The following is a 26,384-nucleotide window of genomic DNA, read 5'->3' on the forward strand; positions in this document are numbered from 1 at the left end:
TTGTTCCACAATCCCTTGCAAACATACTCTTTGAACCTGCATGAATGGAAACGATGATCACCCCCGCGGTGCCAACAAGGTGTTAATGGTTTTGCATTCATCACCCTTGATGGTGGACTCCGAGACATCTACGGACGTGTAGCTGCAGGTATGTGTGACCTGCCCTGTACGTTACGATTCGAAAACATCATCACTTTGTTCACAGTACTTATAGCAGCACTTGTGTGCTGAGAGATTTGCTTCATATTGTCACTGGTGGCAATGAACGCCTGGGCTATCGCTATGGCCTTACTCACGGTTGGGGTCTCGACAGTCAAAGGTTTGCGAAGTATGGTTTTGTGGCGACCAATGCCAAGTACGTAAAAGTCTGAGCATATGCTCCAAATGTCCTGCAGGCCATCTTAGCTCTACGACATAACTCGCCACTTCCTGGCCTTCAGACCTTTTGTAGGTGTAGAACTGGTACCTCGCCATCAGAATGCTTTCCTTCGGGTTCATATGCTCTCGGACCAGCGTGCACAAATTGTTGTACGATTTCTCCATGGGTTTTGCTGGAGTGAGCAGATTTTTCATGAGGTCATACATTGGTGCCCCACAGACGGTGAGGAGTATCGCCCTTCGTTTGGCAGCGCTCTCTTCCCCATCTAGCTCGTTGGCCACGAAGTATTGGTCGAGTTTCTCCACAAAAGTTTCCCAATCATCTCCCTCTGAGAACTTCTCCAGGATGCCCACTGTTCTCTGCATCTTTCGGATCGCTATCTGTATCTCGTCGCCAGTTGTTGTGTATGGAGAAAGAGTCAGACTGAACACTGGGAGCTCAAAGTAAAGTGTGACCTTAGTCTTTTAATGCAGGTCTCCCAGAGTGCCTCTCCAACCTGAGAAGCCTCCTTAAATACCTGTGCTCCCAAAAGTGGGTCCGGCGCGTCCCACACCAGAAGTGTGCGCATGCTGCTCGGACGCCATTTTGATTCAATTCGGCACCGATAGCGCCAAACAACGAGCGCTACGCAACCAAATTTTTAGTCCATTGTTTGTAACTGTGACCATGGTGCATTATCCGTCCTTATCCTCTTCAACCTTTCTGCTATCCTCCACTAAAACCTCTCATGTTATACAGTTCCATGAAACTGCTTTTGCACGGTATCCAAATACAGTCAGTGCATTTCCAGCAATGACTTTTCTTTTCTCCCCCACCAGAATCACCCAAAGGTCTATCCTTTGTCTCCTCTTCCTTACCCACTAATTGCCCCTTGGCAACATCAAGCGGTTAGCTTTCACAGGAACGCTGACGACATCCAGTTCTAATTCTCCACTGCTCCAGCGGCGAGAGTGGGATCAGAGGAGCAGCGGCTGGAAAAGAACGGACCAGTGAGGGGATAAAAATCTAAGTGTGACATCACAGGAAAGCAGGTAAGTGATTGGTTAGTGAGTATTTCTCTTTTTTTCTCGAAAACTAGGGCATTGGTTTAAATCAAGAGCCATGATTATAGATTAAAAACTATAATTAGATATTTGAGTGATATTTCAAATCTTAAAAACTAAATTAGTTAAATAAAATACAATAGGCGGTGGACCTAAGCAGAGGCGCAGCAGAGGAGCGGAATAAAGGAGCGCAGTGAGTGGGAGCAACTCAACAGAGGCAAAAATCTAAGGTGTGACGTTAGTGACATTGGCTCAAGAGAAGTTGGCTCAAGAGAAGTTGATTGGTGAGTAGCCGGTGAGTGTTTTTGTCTTCGAGTTGTAAGTTTATTTCATCATCAAATAAAGAGAGACATGGCAGGGCATCTCAGTCCCGTCGAGTGCACATCCTGTACCATGTGGGAAGACCTGGATGCTTCGCATGGACTGGACGACCACATCTGCAGGAAATGTCGGCAACTACAACAATTCGAGCTCCAGTTTCGGAGCTTGAGCGGCAGCTGGAGTCACCGCTGTGCATCTTCATGGATAGCACATTTCTAGAGGTGGCCACCCCACAGCTTAAGAGTGTGCAGGCAGAGAGAGAATGGGTGGCCACCAGACAGAAGAGGAGGACCAGTGCAGGAGTCCCCTGAGTGTACCTTGTACTGCAATCAGTATTCTGTTCCGGAATTCCCGACCGCAGAGAGTTGTTGATGCCAGTTCATTGGATATATTCAAGAGGAAGTTAGATATGGCCCTTATGGCTAAAGGGATCAAGGGGTATGGAGAGAAAGCAGGAAAGGGGTACTGAGGTGAATGATCAGCCATGATCTTATTGAATGGTGGTGCAGGCTCAAAGGGCCGAATGGCTACTCCTGCACCTATTTTCTATGTTTCTATGGAAAGAGTTCCACTGGGAAGTGCAGCTGCAGCCAAGTCCATGGCACCATGGGTAGTTCAGCTGCACATGTGAGGGGAGTGGGGGGAAAGAAGAGTGGAAGAGAAATAGTGATAGGGGATTCAATAGTGAGGGGAGCAGACAGGCATTTCTGCGGCCGCGGACGTGACTCCAGGATGGTATGTTGTCTCCTTGGTGCCAGGGTGAAGGATGTCTCCAAGTGGCTACAGAGAATTCTGGGAGGAAAGGGTGAACAGCCAGAGTTTGTGGTACATATAGGTATGAAAATGACAGATAGAAAGAGGGATGAGGTTCTGCAGGCAGATTTTAGGGAGCTAGGAGAGAGGTTAAAAAGCAGGACCATAAAGGCAGTCATCTCCGGATTATTCCGGTACCACATGCTAGTAAGTACAGAAATAGAAGGATAGAGCAAATGAATGCGTGGCTGGAGAGATGGTGCAAGAGGGAGGGCTTTAGATTCCTGAGGTATTGGGACCGTTTCTGGAGGAGATGGGACCTGTCCAAGCCGGATGGGTTGCACCTCGACAGAGCTGGGGACCAATATCCTCATAGGGGCTGCGGGGGGTGGGGGGGGGGGGGGTTGCTCATGCTGTTGGAGAGAGTTTAAACTAGCTTGGCAGGGGGATGGGAACCTGAGAATAGATTTAGAAGGGAGAAAAACAAAGCTGAAATTGGAAAGCAGAGAAGTAGAAAGTGAATTTGGAAGACAGAGGAAACAAGGGCTAGAAAATAGATAATGAGGGAGTTTGGCAGTTCTGTGGTAATACCCACCCTCCTGTATGGTTCAGAAACATGGACCATGTACAGTAAACACCTCAAGTCGCTGGAGAAATACCACCAACGATGTCTCCGCAAGATCCTACAAATCCCCTGGGAGGACAGACAGACCAGACCAACATCCCCAGCCTTGAAGTACTGACCACACTTGATCAACTCCACTGGGCAGGCCACATATTCTGCATGCCAGACACGAGACTCCCAAAGCAAGCGCTCTACTTGGAACGCCTTCACGGCAAACGAGCCAAAGGTGGGCAGCGGAAACGTTACAAGGACACCCTCAAAGCCTCCCTGATAAAGTGCAACATTCCCACTGACACCTGGGAGTTCCTGACCAAAGACTGCCCGAAGTGGAGGAAGTGCATACAGGAGGGCGCTGCGCACCTTGAGTCTCGTCGCTGAGATCATGCAGAAATCAAGTACAGGCAGCGGAAAGAGCATACAGCAAACCAGTCCCACCCACCCCTTTCCTCAACCACTATCTGTCCCACCTGTGACAGAGACTGTGGTTCTCATATTGGACTATTCAGCCACCTAAGAACTCATATTAAGAGTGGAAGGAAGTCTTCCTTGATTCCGAGGGACTGCCTATGATGGTGACCAGCAAAGAACGACTAAAAAAAAAAGGGAGGGAAGATAGATTATGAAAGTAAACTAGCAAGAAATATAAAAACAGATAGTAAGAGTTTCTACAGGTATATAAAAAGGAAGAGTGGTTAAAGTAAATGTTGGTCCCCTGGAGGATGAGACTGGGGAATTAATAATGGGGAACAGGGAAATTGCAGAGATTTGAACAAATATTTTGTGTCCGTCTTCACGGTAGAAGACACTAAAAACATTCCAGTAGTGGATAATCAAGGGGCTATAGAGAGGGAGGAACTTACACTTTAATCTACTTCCCAGTCCACTTTAGCCAACTCTGCCTTCATACTTTCATAGTCTCTTTTATTTAAGCTTAGGACAATGGTTTGAGATCCAATTTTCTCACCCTCCAACTGAATTTGAAATTCAACCATGTTATGGTCACTCATTCCTAGAGGATCCTTTACTTGGAGATCATTTATTAATCCTGTCTCATTACAAAGTACCAGATCTAAGATAGCCTGCTCCCTGGTTGGTTCCGCAATGTACTGTTCAAGGAAACTATCTCGGATACACTCTATGAACTCTTCCTCAAAGCTACCTTGGCCAATTTGATTTGTCCAATCAATATTAAGATTAAAATCGCCCATGATTATTGCCATACCTTTTTTACAAGCCTCCATTATTTTTTGATTTATACTCCGTCCAACAGTACAGCTACTGTTAGGGGGTCTATAAACTATGCCCACCAGTGACCTCTTCCCTTTATTATTCCTTATCTCCACCCAAACTGATTCAACATCTTGATCTTCTGAGCCAGTATCATTTCTCACTACTGCACTAATCTCATCCTTTATTAACAGACCCACCCTTTTCATTTCTGTCTATCCTTCTGAATTGTCAAATTCCCCTGAATATTTAGTTCCCTGCCTTGGTCACCTTGCAACCACGTCTCTGTAATTTCTATTAGATCATATTCATTTAAATCTACTTCTGCCGTCAGCTCATCTATTTTGTTACGAATGCTGTGAGCATTCAGGTTAAGAGCTTTTAATTTTGTTTTTTTTAATCATTTTTCCCTGTTTTCTGATACACTCTTATTTTTATACATTCTGTCCCTTCCTGTCACGCTCTGGTTATTATTTCCCCTGTGCTACCCTGCTCTATTGCCTTCTCCTTGCTCTTTGGCATTTTAAATTTATGCTCACCTGAACCCTCATCCCCTACTAATTAGATTAAAGCCCTCTCTACAGCCCTAGTTATTTGATTCACCAAGACACTCGTCCCAGAACAGTTCAAGTGAAGCCCGTCCCATTGGAACAGCTCCCTCTTACCCCAGTACTGGTGCCAGTGCCCCATGAATCAAAACACATTTCTCCCACACCAGTCTTTGAGCCACGTGTTTAACTCTCTGATCTTATTTACCCTATGCAAATGTGCTCGTGGCTCCAGAGATTATTACCTTTGTGGTTCTGCTTTTTAATTTGGCCCCTAGCTGCTCATATTCCCTCAGCAGAACCTCTTTCTTTGTTCTATCTGTCGTTGGTGCCCACGTGGACCACGACAACTGGATCTTCCCCCTCCCACTCCAAGTTCCTCTCCAGCCCAGAGGATATGTTTTTATGAAACAGGAAAGTTGAGAGCGCAGTCAGGTTTGTTAAAGGAAACAGTGTGAGGGCTTTTGCTGAGGTTTAGAATTTAGAAATGCTGAAGGAAAGTTTGAAGCTAATTTGCTTAGATCAAGCAAAGCAACCTAATTGCGTGGGCTAGTGTGATGTCTTCCTTATTTTGTATTATTATGTGAAGATAAGTTACTTGCATAAAATTGAGCCCTCTTCAAGTACATGTCTAACAGTGGTATACAGTCGGGAGGGAGTAGTCCTGGGAGTCCTCAACATTGATTCCAGACCACATGAAGTCTCATGGCTTCAGGTCAAACATGGACAAAGAAACGTTCTGCTGATTACCACCTACCGCTCTCCCTCAGCTGATGAATCAGTACTCCTCCATGTTGAACAGCACTTGGAAGCAAATTAAGGATAGCAAGGGTACTGAATGTGGGGGATTTTAATGACCATCAAGAGTGGCTCAGTAGCACCACTACTGACCGAGCTGGCCGAGTCCTGAAAGACACAGCTGCCAGACTGGGCCTGCAGCAGGTGGTGAGAGAACCAACACGAGGGAAACACCTACTTGATCTTGTCCTCACCAATCTACCTGTCGCAGCTGCATCTGTCCATGACAGCATTGGTAGCAGCAACCACCGCACAGTCACTGTGGAGAAGAAGTCCCTGAGCGATAAGGGAATAAAGGGTTATGGGGAGCGGGTAGGGAAGTGGAGCGGAGTCCATGATCAGATCAGCCATGATCTTCGTAAATGGTGGAGCAGGCTCGAGGGGCCAGGTGGCCGACTCCTGCTCCTATTTCTTATGTTCACACTGAAGATACCCTCCATCATGTCGTGTGGCACTACCACCGTGCTAAATGCGATAGATTCAGAGCAGATCTAGCAGCTCAAAACTAGGCATCCATGAGGCACTGTGGGCCATCAGCAGCAGCAGAATTGTATTCCACCACAATTTGTAACCTCATGGCCTGGCATATCCCTCACTTGACCATTACCATCAAGCCAGAGGACCAACCCTGGTTCATAAAGGAGCACAGAAGAGCATGCCAGAAGCAGCACCAGGCGTAGCTAAAAATGAGGTACCAACCTGGGGAAGTTTCAACACAGGACTAAATGCATGCGAAGCAGTGGAAGCAGCATGCTATAAACAGTGCTAAGCGATCCCACAATCAACGGATCAGATCAAAGCTCTGTAGTCCTGACACATCCAGTCATGAATGGTGGTAGACAATTAAACAACTAATGGGAGGAGGAGGCTTCATGAATATCCCCATCCTCAATGATAGCGAAGCCTGGCACACAAGTGCAAAAGACAAGGCTGAAGCATTTGCAACCAGCATCAGCCAGAAGTGCCAAGTGGATGATTCATGTCAGTCTCCACCATCATGAAGCCAGTCTTCATCTAATTTGATTCACTCCATGTGATATCAAGTTGCAGCTGAGCGCACGGGATCGAGCAAAGGCTATGGGCCCCGACACCATCCCAGCTGTGGTGCTGAAGACTTGTGCTCTAGAACTAGCCGCGCCTCTAGCCAAGCTGTTCCAGTACAGCTACAACACTGGCATCTACCAGACAATGTGGAAAACTGCCCAGGTATGTCCTATCCACAAAAAACAGGACAAATCCAATCTAGCCAGTTATTGCCCCATCAGTCTACTTTCGATCATCAGCAAAATGATGGAAGGTGTCGTCTACAGTGCTATGAAGCGGCACTTATCAATAACCTGCTCACAGATGCTCAGTTTGGGTTCCACCAGGACCACTCGGCTCCCGACCTCATTACAGCCTTGGTCCAAACATGGACAAAAGAGCTGAATTCCAGAGGTGAGGTGATATTAACTGCCCTTGACATCAAGACAGCATTTGACCGATTGTGGCATCAAGGAGCCCTAGTAAAATTGAAGTCAATGGGTATCAGGGGGGAAAACTCTCCACTGGCTGGAGTCAAACCTAGCACAAAGGAAGATGGTTGTGGTTGTTGGAAGTAAAGCATCCCAGCCCCAGGACATCACTCCAGGAGTTCCTCAGGGCAGTGACCCGGGCTCAACCATCTTCAACTGCTTCATTAATGACCTTCCCTCCATCATAAGATCAGAAGTGGGGATGTTCGCTGATGATTGCACAGTGTTCAGTTCCATTTGCAACTCCTCAGATAATTAAACAGTCCATGCCCGCATGCAGCAAGACCTGGACAACATTCAGGCTTGGGCTGAAAAATAGCAAGTAACATTCATGCCACACAAGTGCCAGGCAATGAGCATCGCCAACAAGTGAAAGTCCAACCACCTCCTCTTGATATTCAACGGCATTACCATCACCGAATCCCCCACCAGCAACATCCATCCTGGGGGTCACCCTTGACCAGAAACTTAACTGGACCAGCCACATAAATACTGTGGCAACAAGAGCAGGTCAGAGGCTGGGTATTCTGCGGCGAGTGGCTCATCTCCTGACTCCCCAAAGCCTTTCCACCATCTACAAGGCACAAGTCAGGAATGTGATGGAATACTCGCCACTTGCTTGGATGAGTACAGCTGCAACAACACTCAATGAGCTCGACACCATCCAGGACGAAGCAACCCATTTGATTGACACCCCTTCCATCACCACCAGCGCACCATGGCTGCAGTGTGTACCATCTATAAGATGCACTGCAGCAACTCCACCAAGGCTTCTTCGGCAGCACCTCCCAAACCCGTGACCTCTACCATCTAGAAGTACAAGAACAGCAGGCGCATGGGAGCACTATCACCTGCAAGTTCCCCTCCAAGTCACACACCATCCTGACTTGGAAATGTATCGCCGGTCCTTCATCGTCGCTGGGTCACAATCCTGGAACTGCTTCCCTAACAGCACTGTGGGAGCACCTTTACCACACGGACTGCAGCAGGTCAAGGCGGCTCACCACCACCTTTTCAAGGGGCAATTAGGGATGGGCAATAAATGCTGGTCTTGCCAGCGATACCCATATCCCGGAATGAATAAAAAAACAATGCCTTTTGAAAGTTCCTGTGAAATCTGCTTCTACCACTCTTTCAGGTAGTGCATTCCAGATCTTAACAATATATTCAGTTACTGAATGACTTGCCAGAGGAAAGAGTTTCTCCCTACTTGTTCCATCAAAACCTCTTATAATTTTTAATACCTCTAATCGGTCTCCCCTTAACCTTCTCCGCTCTAAGGAGAACAATCCCAGCTTCTCCAATCTCTTTATGTAATTGAAGTCCCTCAACCCTGGTATCCTGGTAAACCTCTGCATGCACTTGACATCCTTCCTAAAGTATGGTGCCCAGAACTGTACACAATACTCCTGCTGAGGCCTAACCAGTGATTTATAAAGCAGGACTTTCTTGTTTTTGCTTTTAATGTCCCTATTTACAAAGCCAAGTATCAACTTGCCCTGCCACCATCAAAGATGTGTAAATATGCATCTCCAGGTCCCTCTGCTCTTGCAGCCCCCCTCAAAATAGTATCATTTCGATTAGACAGTCTCTCCATGTTGTTCTCCTCAAAATGCATCACTTCACACTTATCTGCATTAAATTACATCTGCTATGTGTCAGCCCATTTCACCGGCCTGTCTATGTCCTTCCAAAGTCTGCTACTGACCTGCTCACTATTTACCATGTTGCCAAGTTTTGCATGATCTGCAAAATTCAAAATTTTACTCCCGATACCCAAGTCCAGGTCATTTATATAAAACAAAAGCAATGGTACTATTACCAACCCCTGGCAGACCCCACTGCATACTTATCCCCAGTCAGACAAACATCCATTAACCACTATTCTCTGCCTCCTATCCCTTAGCCAATTAAGTACACAAATTACCACTGTCCCTTTAATTCCACACGCTTCCACTTTCCAAATAAGTCTGTTATGTGGTACCTTATCAAATGCCTTTTGAAAATCCATATATACATCTACCGCACTACCTTCATCAACCTACTCTGTTACTTCATAAAAGAACTGAGTCAGGTCAGTCAGACACAATTTGCCTTTAACAAATCTATGCTGCCTGTCCCTTCTTAACCCATGATTCTCCAAGTGAGAATTAAATTTGTCCTTGACAATGGTCTCCTGTAGTTTTGCCACCACTGATGTTAGACTGAATGGTCTGTAGTTACCATGTTTATCCCTTTCCTTTTTTTGAACAGAGGTATAATATTTGAAATCCTCCAGTCCTCTGGTACTACTCCCATATCCAAGGCTGATTGAGAGATTGTGGCCAGAGCTTCTGCTATCTCCATCCTAGCTTCCCTCGGCAACCTAGAATGCATCCCATCTGGACCAGATGAGTTGTTAACTTTGAGAGATGCCTACCTATTTAGCACATCCTTTCTATCTATTGTTATCCTATTCACCTGCACCCCACCACCAACTGCAACATTAATTTCATCTTATTTTGTGAAGATAGATGCAAAGTACTCATTCAGTACATCAGTCTGCAAGATGATTTCCTTTTTTGTGCCGAATCAGCCTTACCATTCTTTCAACTATCCTTTTACATGTTTATAAAAGATTTTTGAATTCCTTTTTCTGTTAACCACTAATCTTTTCTCATTGCCGCAGTGTCAGAAACTACTACTGATCCTTTTAAATATGACGATGCTCTGCAAATAAATCAGCTTAATGATTTTATCTAGCGTCAGCTCATCAGGTGTTTGCTCAATCTGCCTCTAGGCTATATGGATAGACTCTGCCGTTAGGTTACGTGGATAGACTGGTGAAGCTGGAGTTGTTCTCCTTCGAGCAGAGAAGATTGAGAGGAGATTTGAAAGAGGGGTTCAAAATCATGAGGGGGTCTAGACAGAGTGGAAAGAGAGAAACTTCCCATTGGCGGAAGGGTCGAGAACCAGAGGGTACAGATTTAAGGTGACAGGCAGAATAACCAAAGGCGACATGAGGAAAAGCGTTTTATGCAACAAATGGTTAGGATCTAGAATGCACTTCCTGAGAGGGTGGTGGAGGCAGATTTAATCATGGCTTTCAAAAGGGAATTGGTAAGTGCTTGAAGGAAAAAAAATTGCAGGGGAAAGGACAGGGCACGAGCTGAGCTGCTCTTGCAGAGAGCTGGCATGGGCTCGACGGGCTGAATGGCCTCCTTTTGTGCTGTAAACATTTTATGATTCTAACCCCCGGTTATGTTATCATGTAAGTAGATGTAGAGTAGTAAGCTGTTCAGATTTATGACAGGAACAAAGGTACCAATGGCAGATTGAATTTGTATGGCATTTTTGAAATATATTTGTTCTCTGGATGTGGACGATGCTGGCAAGGACACTTTAATTGTCCAACTCTGGTTGCCTGAGGGTATTGGAGCAAACATGTAATGAGGGACTGAAGGTACATGCCAATACACAAATCAGCAGATTTAATAAATTACATTTCACAACTTGCCATGGGATGAATTCACTACCCCTGGGTTGATAGTCCAGTACCATAACCACTTAGCTGTCGTATTCATCTACCTTTCTGCCATGCCACTAGTGATGGGACTGGCTCTGCATGATCACGATTTGTGGAACGGAGTCTTAATGGTACCAAGAAAAATGAAACCCTGCAAGATATTTGTCTGTATACCAGCCTTAGTCACTTGGAGGCTGGAAGAAACAGTCCTCTCCAATCTGGCATCTCAGTCCTCTATGGCAGTAGTCTGAGTATTCATGAATGAAACACAGACTTCCCATGGGGTCTCTGCTGCAGACCACCTGACATGCTGCAGAGTGGACTGCAGTGCTGAGAAGCCATGTATCAGGAGTACCACAGATGTCAGTAATGGCTTCTCTAATCAACCCACCATCTGCCGCACAGTGTCAAACAGCTCCTCTTGCATTTACGTATGAAGACACTCTGCAAGCATCCTTTTAAAAGTGGAACGTGAGAGATTTGGGTCCCTCTGCTTTTTATGCTGCAGCGACACCTCCAGACTTTCTTTCAAGACCTTATGTTCAAGTTCCACTTGCTCTGGTTTGTTCTTGCTCTTTGTTCATCCAGTGCACCCATCCATGCCTTACTCTGTAATGCTTCCTGGGTGGATGTAAATGGGCAGGAGCTTGGGGGGGAAAGAATGATTGACGATATGTGCTATGATGTGCTGGCAGTGCTGGAAACGGAGATGTTGAACTCTTGGTCATTTTCAGCTTTTTCTTCATCTGGAGGAGGAAAAAAGATGTTAAAATGGGTTACTGAGGAGAATTCACAAGGTACTTTCAGTAGAAAGATCAATTGAAGGGTTATATGATCTTGTTTGCTGACAGGGAGTACAAGATACTATAGGATTATAAGGAAGAGAAGCAGAATATCATGCAGCTGGCACCTGTCTTTCTACTTTCTTGTCTCTGACTCTCTGCATGATCTCACTTCCTAGGATCGGAGATGTTTGCTTCTGATGGGGCTGGGAGGGCAAATGTTTAAGGTCCATCACTTGTTGCCAGTCTCTCTCTGTTGTGATGTGTATAAAAAAATGAAAACATTTAGCATGTCCTTTTTTGTCATGATGTAATAAAATTCAAGTGTCAGCAAGCAGATCACAATGAGAGAAAGGACAAATATACGCTGCAAGCAATTACATACAAAGCTTTTAGTGGGTGAATCTATGTAAGGCTGTGAGTGAAGGAAGACCTTCATGTGGAGTCTGGGTGTATGAAGGGGACCAGGTGGTCTCCAGTTGATTAGCAACTCAAGCGATTTGACAATACGCCGAGATATTTAGTACAGTACATTCCTGGAAGGTGTGGCTAGCTCTGCTTACCTTAGCAGACCTGCTAAAGTCTCTAAACTTCTTTCCACATGGATTTGCCATGCATTGGCTTGTAGCATTGGCATTCACTGCCCTGGCCACCACCTTCCACTGCTGTTCTGCTGCTCTCCTTTGGGCCTGCAGCATTTAGATTCAACAGGGCATGTTACCACTGTTGAACTTCTGGAAGAAGCACTTCAATTCATTATCAGAAAATTTGGAGGAATCATACTTCACAGATCACTTTCAAGATATATTTATAACGTGATTTCTTTAAGATTTTCTCCTATACTGGCTCCTTTAAGCTGCTGCGGGCCTTTAAATCCTGGAGCAGCACACAAGCTCCACATCACAAAGGGTGAGCACCCAATCAGAAGCGGCAACCACACTGGAAGCTCACATGTATTATTAAAATAAGGCTGATACCGCAAACTAGTGAGATCAGTTAAAGTTAGTTCAGGTAGGTACAAATGGTGCACTGACATTATTCTACTCAGATCTTGCCTGAAATATAAGTTTTACTGTCTTTCACTGTTAATTGATATTGTTACACTGGAAAATAAGTGTTCCATGCTAATCAATTAAGTCACATTTGAGACGAATCCTAATCTTCACAACTTGTGCTAGTTAACTTGATGATATTGAAAAGTGCATCAATATTATTTTCTCTAAAAAAAAATCCCCTCTCTCTTCCTAGGGCTGTTGAACTCCAAATATGGTCGTTGTTGGACTGACCATCGTAAGGTTGCTGTGAACTGCTTTCACTGTTTTGGACCTGGTCAAAAGAGCTTTGAAAAAAAAATTTCTGAGGAATGTATGTTTTTTTTAGATGCTATTGACACATACAAAGGAAAACCATTTGATGCCAAATGCCTTGTAACTAACGCAGTTTCCAACATCACAAATCTGATCATTTTTGGAGAACGATTCACATATGATGATATAGATTATCAGCATATGATTGAGATATTTAGTGAAAATATTGAATTGGCAGCCAGTGCATGGGCATTCCTGTACAATGCTTTCCCTTGGATTGGGATCCTGCCTTTTGGAAAACATCAGCGTTTGTTCAAAAATGCAGCAGAAGTGTATGACTTTTTGCGGAAGATTATACAGCGCTTTTCACAAAACAGAACCGCTCAGAAACCCCGGCATCTCATTGATTCATATTTGGATGAATTGGAAAATAACATTAATTATCCAGAATCTTCCTTTTCAACAGAAAACTTAATTTTTACTGTTGGAGAACTTATTATAGCTGGAACAGAGACTACAACTAATGCACTTAGATGGGCCATCTTGTACATGGCACTGTATCCAAACATTCAAGGTGAGAAAACAGTCACAGAATAGAACTGACATTTCCCAGATATTATGAGATGATGGAATACTTTGTTATAATTCTTATGAATTTTAACTAGCTTCTTTCTGACTTGGATCCTTCTGGGAAAGCTTTTACCCAACCTAAATTTAAATTATTAAATATCAAAGTTCACTTAAGTTCATTGACAATGTTCAGTTATTTTTCTAGTGAATCTTGTGTCTCAGTTCTACGAGAAGAATTGAACACAACCATTATACTCTGTGTAGTTGGCTTGATATAGTTAGAAAAGCAAATTTCACATTGAAATTTAGCAAAAGTAAATGCGAGTCCCTTACAGGCTGAGACAGGAGAAATTATAATGGGGAATAAGGAAATGGAAGACAAATTAAACAAACACTCGGTGTCTGTCTTCACGGAGTAAGATGCAAAAAAACCTCCTGGAAAGAGTGTAGAACCAAGGGTCTAGCAAGAGTGAGGAACTGAAAGAAATTAGTATGAGTAAAGTACTGGAGAAATTAATGGGACTGAAGCCGATAAATCCCCTGGACCTGATAGCCGACATCCTAGGGTTTTGAAAGAGGTGGCTATAGAGATAGTGGATGCATTGGTTGTCATCTTCCAAAATTCCAGATTCTGGAACGGTTCCTACGAATTGGAAGATAGCAAATGCTATTTAAGAAAGGAGGGAGAGAAAATGGGGAACTACCAGTTAGCCTGACATCAGTTGTAGGGAAAATACTAGAATCTATTATTAAGGATGTGGTAACAGGGCACTTAGAAAATAATAATAGGATTGGGCAGAATCAACACGGATTTATGAAAGGAAAGTCATGTTTGACGAATCTCTCGAGATTTTTGAGGTTGTAACTGAGAATAGATAAGGGGAACTAGTAGATATAGTGTATTTGGATTTTCAAATGGCATCCGATAAGGTGCCACACAAGAAGTTATGAAACAAAATTAGGACTCACGGGATTGGGGTAATATACTATCATGGATTGAGGATTGGTTAATGGATGGAATAAACGGGTAATTTTTGAGTTGGCAGGCTCTAACTAGTGGGGTACTACAAGGATCAGTGCTTGGGCCTCAGCTATTCACAATCTATATCAATGATTTGGATGAGGGGACCAAAGGTCATATATCCAAGTTTGCTGATGATATAAAGCTAGGTGGGAATGTAAGTTGAGGAGGATGCAAAGAGGCTTCAGGAGATAGAGACAGGCTAAGTGAGTGGGCAAGAACATGGCAAATGGAATATAATGTGGAGAAATGTGAAGTTATCAACTTTGGTAGGAAAAATAAAAAAAGCAGAGTATTTTTTAAATGGTGAGAGATTGGGAAATGTTGGTGTGCAGAGGGACCTGGGTGTCCTTGTACATGAATCACTGAAAGTTAACATGCAGGTACAGCAAGCAATTAAGAAAGCAAATTACACATTGGCCTTTATTACAAGAGGATTTGAGTATAAGAGTAAAGATGCCTTACTGCAATTATATGGGGCCCTGGTGAGACCTCGTCTGGAGTATTGTGTAGTTTTGATCTCACAAGAACGCAAAAACACAAGAAATAGGAGCAGGAGTAGGCCATTTGACCCCTCGAGCCTGCACCACCATTTAATATCATGGCTGATCTGATCATGGACTCAGTTCCACTTCCCTGCCCGCTCCCCATAACCCTTTATTCCCTTATCGCTCAAAAATCTGTCTATCTCTGCCTTAAATATATTCAAAGACCCAGCCTCCACAGCTCTCTGAGGCAGTGAAATCCAGATTTACAACCCTCTGCAAGAGGTTGTTCCCCCTCATCTGTTTTAAATGGTCTCCTTACATAAGGAATTACTTGCCATAGAGGGAATGCAACGAAGGTTCACCACAGTGATTCCTGGGATGGGGGGTTAATCCTATGAGGAGAGATTGAGTAGACTTGGCGTATATTCTCTCAAGTTCAAAATTCTTACAGGGCTTAACAGGGTAGATGCAGGGAGGATGTTTCCTCTGGCTGGGAAGTCTAGAACCAGGGATTACCATCTCAGAATAAGGCTTCGGCCATTTAGGACTGAGATGAGGAGAAATTTCTTCACTCAGAGGGTGGTGAATCTTTGGAATTCTCTACGCCAGAGGAGTGTGGAGGTTTAGTGATTGGGTATATTCAAGACTGAGATTGATAGATTTTTGAATATTAACGGAATCAAGGGATATGGAGATAGTGCAGGAAAGTGGAGTTGAGGTAGAAGATCAGCCATGATCTTACTGAATGGCAGTGCAGGTTCGAGGGGTCGAATGGTCTACTCCTACTATTTCTTATGTTATGAAACAAATTTCAACCAAAACAAACTTTTTTGCAAATGTGTAAAATGTCATTGTAATGTAAATGCTGCATTATATTTATTCATATAGTATATTGATAATAGTGAATTATTGAGGTCCCACAACAGTTTCGTCACCACTCAGGAAAAATGTGACATCAGAAGTTAAAGTTCATTTATGGTAACATTAAATAATGGATGAATAGGAGAGGTATGCAGAGAATAGTCCTTTCATGGCTTAGGCAATGGAGATTACAATGTCAGCTGAACACCTCAATTGAATTAGTACTTCCTTATATATTCCCATTTAGCCCCTGGCCTTCACATAATAGCTCTAAAGTGCTCTTTTGCGAGTGTATTTTCTCAATTGTGTTGTGAAAGAAACCACTGTGATTCTTATTTCTCTCCCTTTTACAGAGAAAGTACATCAGGAAATTGACACTATTGTGGGGAAAAATCATATACCTTCTCTGGAAAACAAGTCACAGATGCCATACACAGAGGCAGTTCTACATGAAGTTCTTAGATTTTGCAATATAGCTCCACTTGGTATTTTCCGTGCAACTACCAAGGACACTGTTGTTCGAGGTTATTCCATTCCAAAAGGAACCACAGTTATAACAAATCTTTACTCTGTACACTTTGATGAGAAGTATTGGAGTACTCCTGACATATTTTGTCCAGAGAGATTTTTGGACAACAACAGACAATTTGTGAAGAAAGAAGCATTTATTCCATTTTCTATTGGTAAGAAATAAGCTGTGTGAGGGTATATTGCATTTCAATAAAGAACTGGTTCAATGAATGTGGTAGAGCAATATTTGCTGACTTAGTTCCAAAATTTTAACATCTTTTGGAATAGTGTACATTAAGAAATGTTTTATGGAATGCATTCAAAAAAAAGAGTGCCCCTTTCGTGGTGGTTCTACATTCATACTGCAGCTGTCATGGAAAGTGACGTGCAAAGGCTGAATTCTGGAAGAACAAACATGTTAGATTGTGCTTCAGGGAACTCTACCAATGGCCCAGTGGGTTAAGGAGCAGACATACAGACCAGAAAATTCAAAATTCAAAATTAGTTGGGGTACTATAGTTTGCAAAAGAAAATTCAGATAAAGTTCCTGATCACTACTTATTCGGTGCATAGACATATGCAGATGTCCAGTGAGAACAGGATAAGGTTTGACTTTTACTTTCGAGCAGCTTGCTGTCACAGCTTACACAAGAAAAATTGCATTTGGATGGCTTACTGGAGATCTACTTGCTTCTGTGGAATGATATCCCAGCTAGAGACAGAGTCTTCAGGAGCCAAGGAAAGCAAATTAGCTTTAAAAAACTAGTATGGTGATGTTCTCATAGTAACCTAATATTTTATATGTAGCATAATTATGTCCAAGTGATAATGTGCAAACATGAGTGTTTTCCAATATAATGGGCTAGGTATTGCTGTGAGCCATTCGTTAGACTTGTACTTGCCCATAGTCATTCTGTGAGGTTTTGCATGGCAAGTTGCTGTCAGCGGCACATCCAAATGGTACGGTGCTGTCTGCAGGGCATCTGGGACCTTAGTGAACAAGGCAAGCAACTATGTAGTCCCTTAACCAATCAGGTTGAAGAATTGTGAATGAGCAGTGCAAAAGTCTGAAGCAGGAAGTGTAAGTTAGAATAATCAATTCAATGTCAAACAGATACAGGAAATGAAATAAAGAGATGGAAAGAAAGATTGAACTGAGAGAGAAAAAAAGACAAAAAGAAAAAGGTTAAAAAATAATTAATTTAATTTCTTTAATAATTTGCTACAATTAAAAGCTGAAGGACTGAGACTCCAAACTTGTCAGCAATTTTTCAGTGCCAGAGAGGTTTGGCAGTAATTAAGACTTACCATGCAGTTAAAAGGATATTTGAACTGGAATTAATTAACTTTCTGTGGTGAGTTTGGTCCCTATCTGAGGTCAGTACAGAAATGTCACATCATTCAATACATTTGAATGGGGGTTCAGATGCCATTCTCATGCAGCTTATGGAGCTGCATCTCGGAAAGCAACTCCCGGATTTTTGGCGTTTAACCCTGCATCTCCGCACACCAGAACTTCCTATCTGATTTGTGCATAAATAGTGAGCACGGTTAGCCTCATTGTTGTTTTCACAGAAAAATCTGGCACATAGTGTACATTTTTTTTTGCATCGTTGGCGATGGTGTTGGGGTGAGCAGCCTAGGCTAATAATGTTGATTACTTTAGGGAGGAAGAAGGGTTATTACACAATTAGATGGTTTTCATTTTCTCAAGAAAATTGAGTAACTTATCAATTTTATTTTTAATAGGAAGAAGACACTGTCTTGGAGAACAACTTGCAAGAATGGAATTATTTCTGTTTTTTACCATGTTATTACAAAGATTTCATCTTCAATTTCCACCGGGAACTATTCCAAATCTGAAACCTAAACTGGGAATGACATTGCAACCTCATCCATATCTTATCTCAGTTGAAAGGCGCTGATGAGGGAATTTTAATGTAGATAATCATTGATTTAAACCAATAATTTCATAATGGGGGAGGGGGGGGGGGAGGAAAGAGAGGAAAAAAAATGTAGAGTTCCAAATGTCTGGTACAGCCAAATTCTCTCATTTTTCCAAATCTGTGCTTTAATCTTGTGATATAACCTACCCTGCACTGAGGTTCCATGATATCTCCCCAAAGGTCAAAGAATCATACAGTGCAGGTCATTCAGTTAATAGTGCCAGCACTTTGAAAGAGCTGTCCAATTAGTCCCACTCCCCTGCTTTTTCCCAAAATTTCTCCCTTTTCAAATATATATCAAATTCCCCTTTTGAAGTTACTATTGAATCTGCTTCCACCACTCTGCATCCCAGATCATAACTACTCGCTGCCTAAAAACATTTTCATCTCCTCTCTGGTTCTTTTCCCAATTATCTTAAATTGTTTGGTTACCAATCCTTCTGCCAGTGAAAACAGTTTCTCTTTATTTACTCTATCAAAACCCCTCATAAATTTGAACATCTCCATTAAATCTCTCCTTAATCTTCTCAGTCGACAGAGATCAATCCCAGCTTCTCCAATCTCTCCACACAACTGAAGTTCCTCATCGTTGGTCATCATCATCATCACAGGCAGTCCCTCAGAATCGAGGAGGACTTGCTTCCACTCTAAAAATGAGTCCTTCGGTGGCTGAACAGTCCAATACGAGAGCCACAGTCCCTGTAACAGGTGGGACAGATAGTCATTGAGGGAAAGGGTGGGTGGTTCATCCTTGGTATCACTACAGTGAATCTCCTCGGCACCCTTTGTCATGCCTTGGACATAAATCTTAAATTGTGGTGCCCATAATTGGGCAAAATACTCCAGCTAAAGCCTAACCAGTGGTTTAAAACAATTTAGCAAAACGTCCTTGCTTTTGTATTCTATGCCGCTATTTATAAAGCAAAGGATCCCTTTTTTTTTAAAAAAAAACAGCCTCATCTGTTTATAGCTACTTCAAAGAGCCAGTATATGCATGATGGGCCAAAAGAATGAATCATAGAATGATACAATCAAACTTGTCGTTCCACTTGCGAAGATTTGTGTATGTGAACCCCCCAGGTATCTCTGTTCCTGCATCTCCTTTAAAATTGCACCATTTCGTTTATATTGCCTCTCCTCATCTTTCCAAAATCCATCACTTCACACTTCTCTGCATTAGTCATGCAAAAGGCATTAATATCTTTTGACTAGGTTGTTAAGATTAGTAGCTGCATTGCTGCTTCAGCTACAATTACAACATGCAGAATGTAAGACAGGCAAGTTAGTTCGTGTAAGAAAATGGGCTTGTACCCAGGTTTTAAGCCAAGTTTCTGGCAGACTTGGCATTTTTCTCTCCAGCTTCTATACTCACCAATGCAGGTGGTCAGCTGCCAAGCCTCAGCAGCAGTGTTCTGTAATCAACTACTGGATAATATGCAAGAGTGGCCCTCAATGACCAGATATCCTTCATTCCGAAAGGGAAGCACTTACCTTTGTCAACCCAGTGAAGGCTGGATACTAATCAAATCTATAAAGCAATGCACTCCTATTCACAATCACGCTTCCAGCAAGAGTATTTTCAAGTTGTCTGGAACAGCATATCTTTTACTGAATAGCAGTTAACAACAGGATGATTTTGAAATTGATTGCAGTACTGTTTCAAACCATGTTGTTTAATAATTGGTAATAGAATGTGAGAACAAAGAAAGCATTCTGTATATTCTTTGACAGCGAGCATAATATACTTGTAGCAGTCAGAATTTTCTTTGTCTTTTCCACTCTCTTTTTGGTACTGGTATTAGAATTCTTGCTGTGTTTAGCTACCGCATTAGTTTGTTATTGTTTGCATAATTACATGTATGAAGCTTTTTTGTGCCAGAATTTAATTTATGGGAGATCTAAGAGCACATATTTATATAAAACAAATGTGTTTTACATTTTGGTATTTAAGTGTACAAATGCATTCCGCACAGGATAAGAGCCATTTTGTGTGGTGCTGTGGAACTAATTTTGTTTTTAAAGTTTTGATTCCTGAAGCAAAACTAAACATCTCAATAGCCGAGATATTAAATTAAATGCAAGAAATTAAGGACAGGGAGTGGTGGAATACAATACAGGTGTTTGGGATTGAAGCAGAGACTATATCAACTTTTAATGGAATTGGTAGTTGAAGGAAAAGGAGAATAAAATAATCTCCCATGGGAGGCTCATTGAATTAAGACTACTGCTTGTATGAAGGACTGTAAACACCAACAATGATTAAGGTGAATTGTCTGTTGATGTATTGTAATTTCTGTAAATGTAAATTCTATGATTTACCATGATTTTATTAACTATTTGTAAGTAACTTCATTTTTTACATTATTTATATTTTAAAAATGTTAAATTTTTTTGAGAAGTATTAAGCACACAATAATATAGAATAAAATAAGATTGTTCATATCCATGTTTCAGGTGGTTACTTTCACCACGGTTTCCGTTTACTTCCTCTGCCTGAGAGTTGGGAACCAGGTCAATTACTCACCTTTCACAAGTTTTTTTGAACACACAGCAACAGTACAGATAACAAAGTGAAAAAAATTTAAAAGACCGCGTGTTCCTTTACTGCCCTTTTTCAGATAATAAAATTTAAATGTTTAGCTGTATTCCTGCAGTTTGGATGCTGGAAGTATTTTGAAACCCTGTTCCCTAGACACTGACTCCATCCTCTCCCCAACTCCTGTCTGAGGCTGAACCAGACTGTTCACAACCTTGGTGTCATACTTGACCCAGAAATGAGCTTTTGACCACAGCATAACTAAGACCACTTATTTCCACCTCCGTAACATCGCCCATCTCCGCCCTTGCCTCAGCTCATCTGCTGCTGAAGCCCTCATTCATGCCTTTGTTACCTCTAGACTTAACTACTCCAACGCACTCCTGGCTGGTCTCCCACATTCTACCTTACCTAAACTGGAGCTGATCCAAGACTCGGCTGCCCATGTCCTAACTCGCACCAAGTCCTGCTCACCCATCACCCCTGTGCTTACTGACCGACATTGGCTTCCGGTTAAGCAACGCCTCGATTTCAAAATTCTCATCCTTGTTTTCAAATTCTTCCATAGCCTTGCCCCTCCCTATCTCTGTATTCTCCTCCAACCTCACAACCCCCAGAGATGTCTGCGCTCCTCTAATTCTGCCCTCCTGAGCATCCCTGATTATAATTGCTCAACCATTGGTGGCAATGTCTGCTGTTATCGAGGCTCCAAGCTCTGGAACACCCTGCCTAAACCTGTCCGCCTCATTTTTCTCCTTCAAGGCTCTCCTTAAAACATACCACTGTGACCTCACCTGCGCTAATTTCTATTAATGCGGCCCCATGTCAAATCTTTAGCACATAGTATTCCTGTGAAGCGCCCTGGGATGTTTCACGATGCTAAAGTTGTTATTGATAGTAGCAGTTTCACAAACTAGCAGATAGCAACTGGAAAGGTTCTTTGTTGTAATTAACCTCCAATGACAGACCACCTGCTGAACACAACCAACATCCAGGCTGTCTACTTGCAATTAATGACAGTGCTAAAACTATGTATTAGCCCAAAACCAGTATGTTTTGTTTTGTATTACTTTTATGACAGTTGGGTATTATAGCTAAATGTGAGACCACTGCAGAGGCATTTTAACATTTTGCTTTCCATGATTCTCGAGTGATTACAATGAGAGTAGCTGTCGCAGAGCTATGCATTGAACATGCTTTATCTCACAAGTAGTGAACATAATCTTTTAATGTCAATTTTTATAGAATGTTGATCAATTCCATAAGCTTGCTCAAATGTCTGTATTTCAAAAGACAATCTTCTGTTAATAGATTTTAAAGGAACTTAAAGTTTTCCATGTTCAACTTCCAAAAAGCTATCATTCTGAGGAAAATGCTGGAAAAAACTGATTCAAGTGGCTTGCAGCATGAAGATAATCCAGTAAATAGTTCACATTGTACAAACATTAGCCTTTAACTTGGATAAAACAAGTCTCAGTTCAGTGCAGAATCCACGGGTGGCCACTTATTCATTCACGAGCCTTCAAACAATTAAAGCACCAGCAGTTGCCATACAATGACAGTATTTTGTCAACTTTGGTGCTTCCTAAATATCACGGGTTTACTTACATGATGATATTTTGTGGTTCAGACACCAAGGGAAGCAATGTGTGTTCAGGTAGGTTGAGATAAGTAACCATTTCCAAATTAGGTGCCATCTACTATGCTTGGGACTCTTGACAGCCCTGCAGACCAGAGAACGTTTTGTGTAAAGTCTGGGAAAGTGGTGATGGTGTTGCAATCACACCACTGCTAATCGCCAAATCTCACCTTGGTTTCTCCCCACTCCTCTGGCACCATCTCCTCCTTTGAGCACCCCTCACCTTCTTTCAGCCCTCTTGTCTCTCCTTCAAAATCCTTGTTCTCTACAGTTGGCCTGCTCCCCTCCCAAGCCCCATCCAAAGTTTCTCACCAAGATATCCTAACTCATTTCCTCCTTCAACCTCTGCAATGAGCGACCCCTAATCCTTGGTAATTTCAACCTCCATCTCAACTTACCTTGCCCTTTCTCCTGCGTTCACTGCTCATCTGTCTTCCCTTAATCTCTACCTCCATGTAACCTTTTCTACCCATATGCACAGGCGCTCCCTTGATCTTGCCATCGCACATGGCCTCTCTATTCCCATCATAAATAAGGCCATCTCTAATCTCTTCCTTGTATCCCTCACCATTCACATCCCTTCCAACCCCAATTCCTTCTGCATCTATCTTTGGAAGAAACTCTTCCTATAAGTCACTTACAATGGCACTTTCAAACTCTTGTCTAGTCTTTGGCCATCCATTCACCATACTTTTTCAGCTTTCGGTCTGCTCAATCACTCCCTCACCTCTGCCTTTGATGCCCTTGACCCCAAGAAAACCATGACACTCTCCCACCCTGGTCATTCACCCAGTAAGGCCCCTGTGTTTGCTCCCTAAGACTTGAACTCATATGGCACACAACTGGTTTAGCCATTCATTGTCAGATCTGACTGCACCCCATCAAGCACTTTTGAGCTCTGCTCTCTGCTCCACGATCATCCTGGATGCAGATTTAACCCCCACTGCCTTTCTGCACTACCCCTCTCCCTTTCACTCCAACAAGTGCGAGGAGCTCATGAATTTGTCATCAAAATGGAGACCATCCATTCTACTGCCCCTATCCGAGCCCTGAACACGCATCGTTTCCCAATTTCCTCTCTTCAAGCTCATCTCATTGTCGATCCACCTCCTACTCTCTTGGCTGAACACCCAACTTATCTTCTTCAGCCAGAAATTCGCCTCCCCACTCCCCCGATTCCATCTCCCTCCTACTGTCTCAGGCTGAACCAGATTATTTGCAACTTCACTGTCTTATTTGATTCTGAGCTGAGCTTCTGACCCCCTACCTTCTCCATCACAAGGGCCATGCCTACTTCCACCTCCGTAACATCACCTGTTTCAGCCTATTTTCTGCTGAAACTATCATTCATGCATTTGTCACATCCAGACTTGACTCTTCAGATGCTCCCCTGGCCAGTCTCCCATCTTCCACTCTTCTTAAACTTGTGCTCAACTGAAACTCTGCTGTCCATATCCTAACAAGCACCAAGTCCCGCTCATCCATCACTCCTGTGCTCACTCATTTACAAGTCTCTCGGTCCATCAATGACTTAAATTTAAAATTCTCACATGTTCAAATACCTTCATAGCATCGCCCCTCACAAACTCTAGAACCTCCTCCAGCCCTCGTGGAACACTGCATTTCTCCAATTCTGGCCTCTTCTGTATCCACCGCTCTCCTTGCTCCACCATTGGTGGCTGTACCTTCAGCTGTTTATAATCCTAAGATCTGGAATTACCTTCCTAAACCACTTCACCTCTCTTCCTCCTTCTTGAAAGCCCTCCTTAAAACATACCTCTTTGACAAAGTTTTCAGTCACCCCTCCCAATATCTTCTCCTTTGGCTTGGTATCAATTTTTATCTGATTTTAACCTCCTCTCAAGTGCCATGTGCCATTTTCCTATGATAAAGACACCATATAAATTCAAGTTGTTACTGTTGTAAAATAAAATATCCAACGTACGAAAGTACATTAGCAAGTGAGGATAATTTTCCTATTTGCAGCCTTGTTACTTTCCATGTGTTGCCATGAACTACAACATTTCTTTAATTGCTAAGACAGATGAATGGAGTAGAGCAGAATTTCTGTTAGGTGATTGTACAAAATAATCTATTATTGATGACCAAAACAGTGGCTTTAAACATCAATTATAAATCAAATATTGTCCTTTTTCAATATTCAGTTGTAGTATCAAAGGGGACGGCCTGCTGAGAATTGTATTGGGGCAGGGGAAGAGAAAGACCAAGACAACTTCTGGTTCAATGCATTGGCTTGTCATCCTCTGTGAATTCTTCACTTTTCCATCAACATTTGTTACATCAGTTGAAATTCAAGGAACTAAAATAGTAGATTTTTAAAAATCTATTGATCTACCAATGCACTTTTTGAATAAGTCACAAGGAACCTGAAAAAATTCTGTGGAATGGGAGGAGAAAATTTAAGGATCATAATTTTAGATTATTCCCTAAACATTCTAGGTTTGAGCTCATCAAAGGCAATACAAATTGCTCACCATTAATTGATGATATTGATAGTCATGTGGGCTAACTTTGGGTAAGTGATTCACTAAATCTAATTCCTTGATTGAGAACATTAAAATCATACTTTGACTCATTCATTTGAGCAGTCAGGGTTGGCAACGCAGGCCCATCTGATCACCATCACTTCATTCTCACACTGAAGATCATTTTTGGTCATCAGCCCACAGCTCCTTGGGTAGAGCTTCTGACGACTTCGAGAAAAAGCTGAAGATATGCCAAGAATGACCCCACCCAATGAAATTGGTCATTTACTTCACATTCATAACCAAAATTGCAGGATTGAAGCTGGCTATCCTCAAACAGCCACATATGAAGATAGAGATAGCTTTGTAAGATTGCTCCAGAGCCATTTTGCAGGCCAACGGTCAAATCCACCGAGTTGGTTTAAAAAATTCAGAAATGTATTCTTGATTCCTGGAGTAGTGGAAAAACTAAAATGTTACGTAGAGCTGAGGGAGTGCTCCACTGTCAGAGGTGTCAGCTTTCGGATGTAAAACCAAGACCCCATCTGCCCTTCAGATAGACGTACAAGCTCCCCTGGCATTTATTCAAAGAAAAGTAGGAGAGTTATCCCGGTGTCCTGAACAATATATGTTTCTCAAAGAACAGTAATAAAACAAATTATCTGGCTATTAATCTCTCTGTTGTTGGTGGGACCTTGTTGTGCATTAACAGGCTGCCACATTACCCTACATTACAACAGTGACTACACTTCAAAAAATACTTTTTTGCCTGCGAGGTCCTTTTGCTAGGACCAGTTCATGTTTAAAAATCTCACTGCGAAATTTCATCACCTATCAATTTGATAATAAAACCAATTAAATTAGTGGGCCCAGAACTCAAAAACTGGATAGCTTGGTCTGAAGACCATAAAAAGATTATTTTTACTGTTTCGGCAATCTATGAGATTAAAATTAAGCTCATCACTATTTAGAACACATGATCAGTTTCTGCTGGCACAAATTGCAAAAGTTGAAATTCTCATTGTATCATGGCTCAATAATAAATTCATGTTCTAAATAAATCTCTAAGCCACTTGCTGACTGAGGTCCAGTTGTTGTGACGTCAGACACTGGTTTGTGCTGAACACACGAACTTCATAAAAGATTTGATTTTTCAGAAGGGCTGTCTTTAACCTGGTCTCTATCTTGGGACTAGTAAGCTCAGAGGTCCTCATACTTTATATAATGCATTAGTAATTTTTGGACCTGTGCTAAAGCTCAAGACAAATAATTTTAATTCGTGACCCTAGTGATTTTGCCATTCTGCTTGATTACTTAGAACGTGTGCATCTGTTGTAAATAGCAATTTGCTGTATGAGCAATTGCTTCATTTATATTAATGTTAATGCATTACCTGAAACAAAACTGAAATAAGGTAAAATCCAACAGCCTTGTAAGTGGTTTGATAGATCGTGCAGCTCAATCCTATATTCTCAATTAAAAATTAATCTGAACAATGCACCTTGTTAATTAAAACAATCTGGTA

The 26,384-nt window shown here is 42.3% G+C and overlaps 2 protein-coding genes across 2 annotated transcripts in view; one reads left to right on the forward strand and one right to left on the reverse strand.

The window, feature by feature from the left end:
• Positions 1–18,177, forward strand: part of cyp2r1 (cytochrome P450, family 2, subfamily R, polypeptide 1) — a 28,722-nt gene extending 10,545 nt beyond the window's left edge. Inside the window, exons 2-4 of the mRNA XM_070899936.1 lie at positions 12,744–13,376; positions 16,096–16,425; positions 18,002–18,177. Coding sequence (XP_070756037.1) covers positions 12,744–13,376; positions 16,096–16,425; positions 18,002–18,177 — 1,139 coding nt within the window. The remainder of the gene's footprint in view (positions 1–12,743; positions 13,377–16,095; positions 16,426–18,001) is intronic.
• A 4,254-nt stretch (positions 18,178–22,431) lies between these two features.
• The window catches only part of pde3b (phosphodiesterase 3B), a 442,736-nt gene continuing 438,783 nt past the window's right edge, over positions 22,432–26,384 (reverse strand). The window contains exon 17 of the transcript XR_011596648.1: positions 22,432–22,458. The gene's annotated coding sequence lies outside the window, so the exon portion shown is untranslated. The remainder of the gene's footprint in view (positions 22,459–26,384) is intronic.

The sequence above is a fragment of the Pristiophorus japonicus genome, chromosome 14, assembly GCF_044704955.1.
Source record: "Pristiophorus japonicus isolate sPriJap1 chromosome 14, sPriJap1.hap1, whole genome shotgun sequence".
In the NCBI taxonomy this organism is placed as follows: domain Eukaryota; kingdom Metazoa; phylum Chordata; class Chondrichthyes; family Pristiophoridae; genus Pristiophorus; species Pristiophorus japonicus.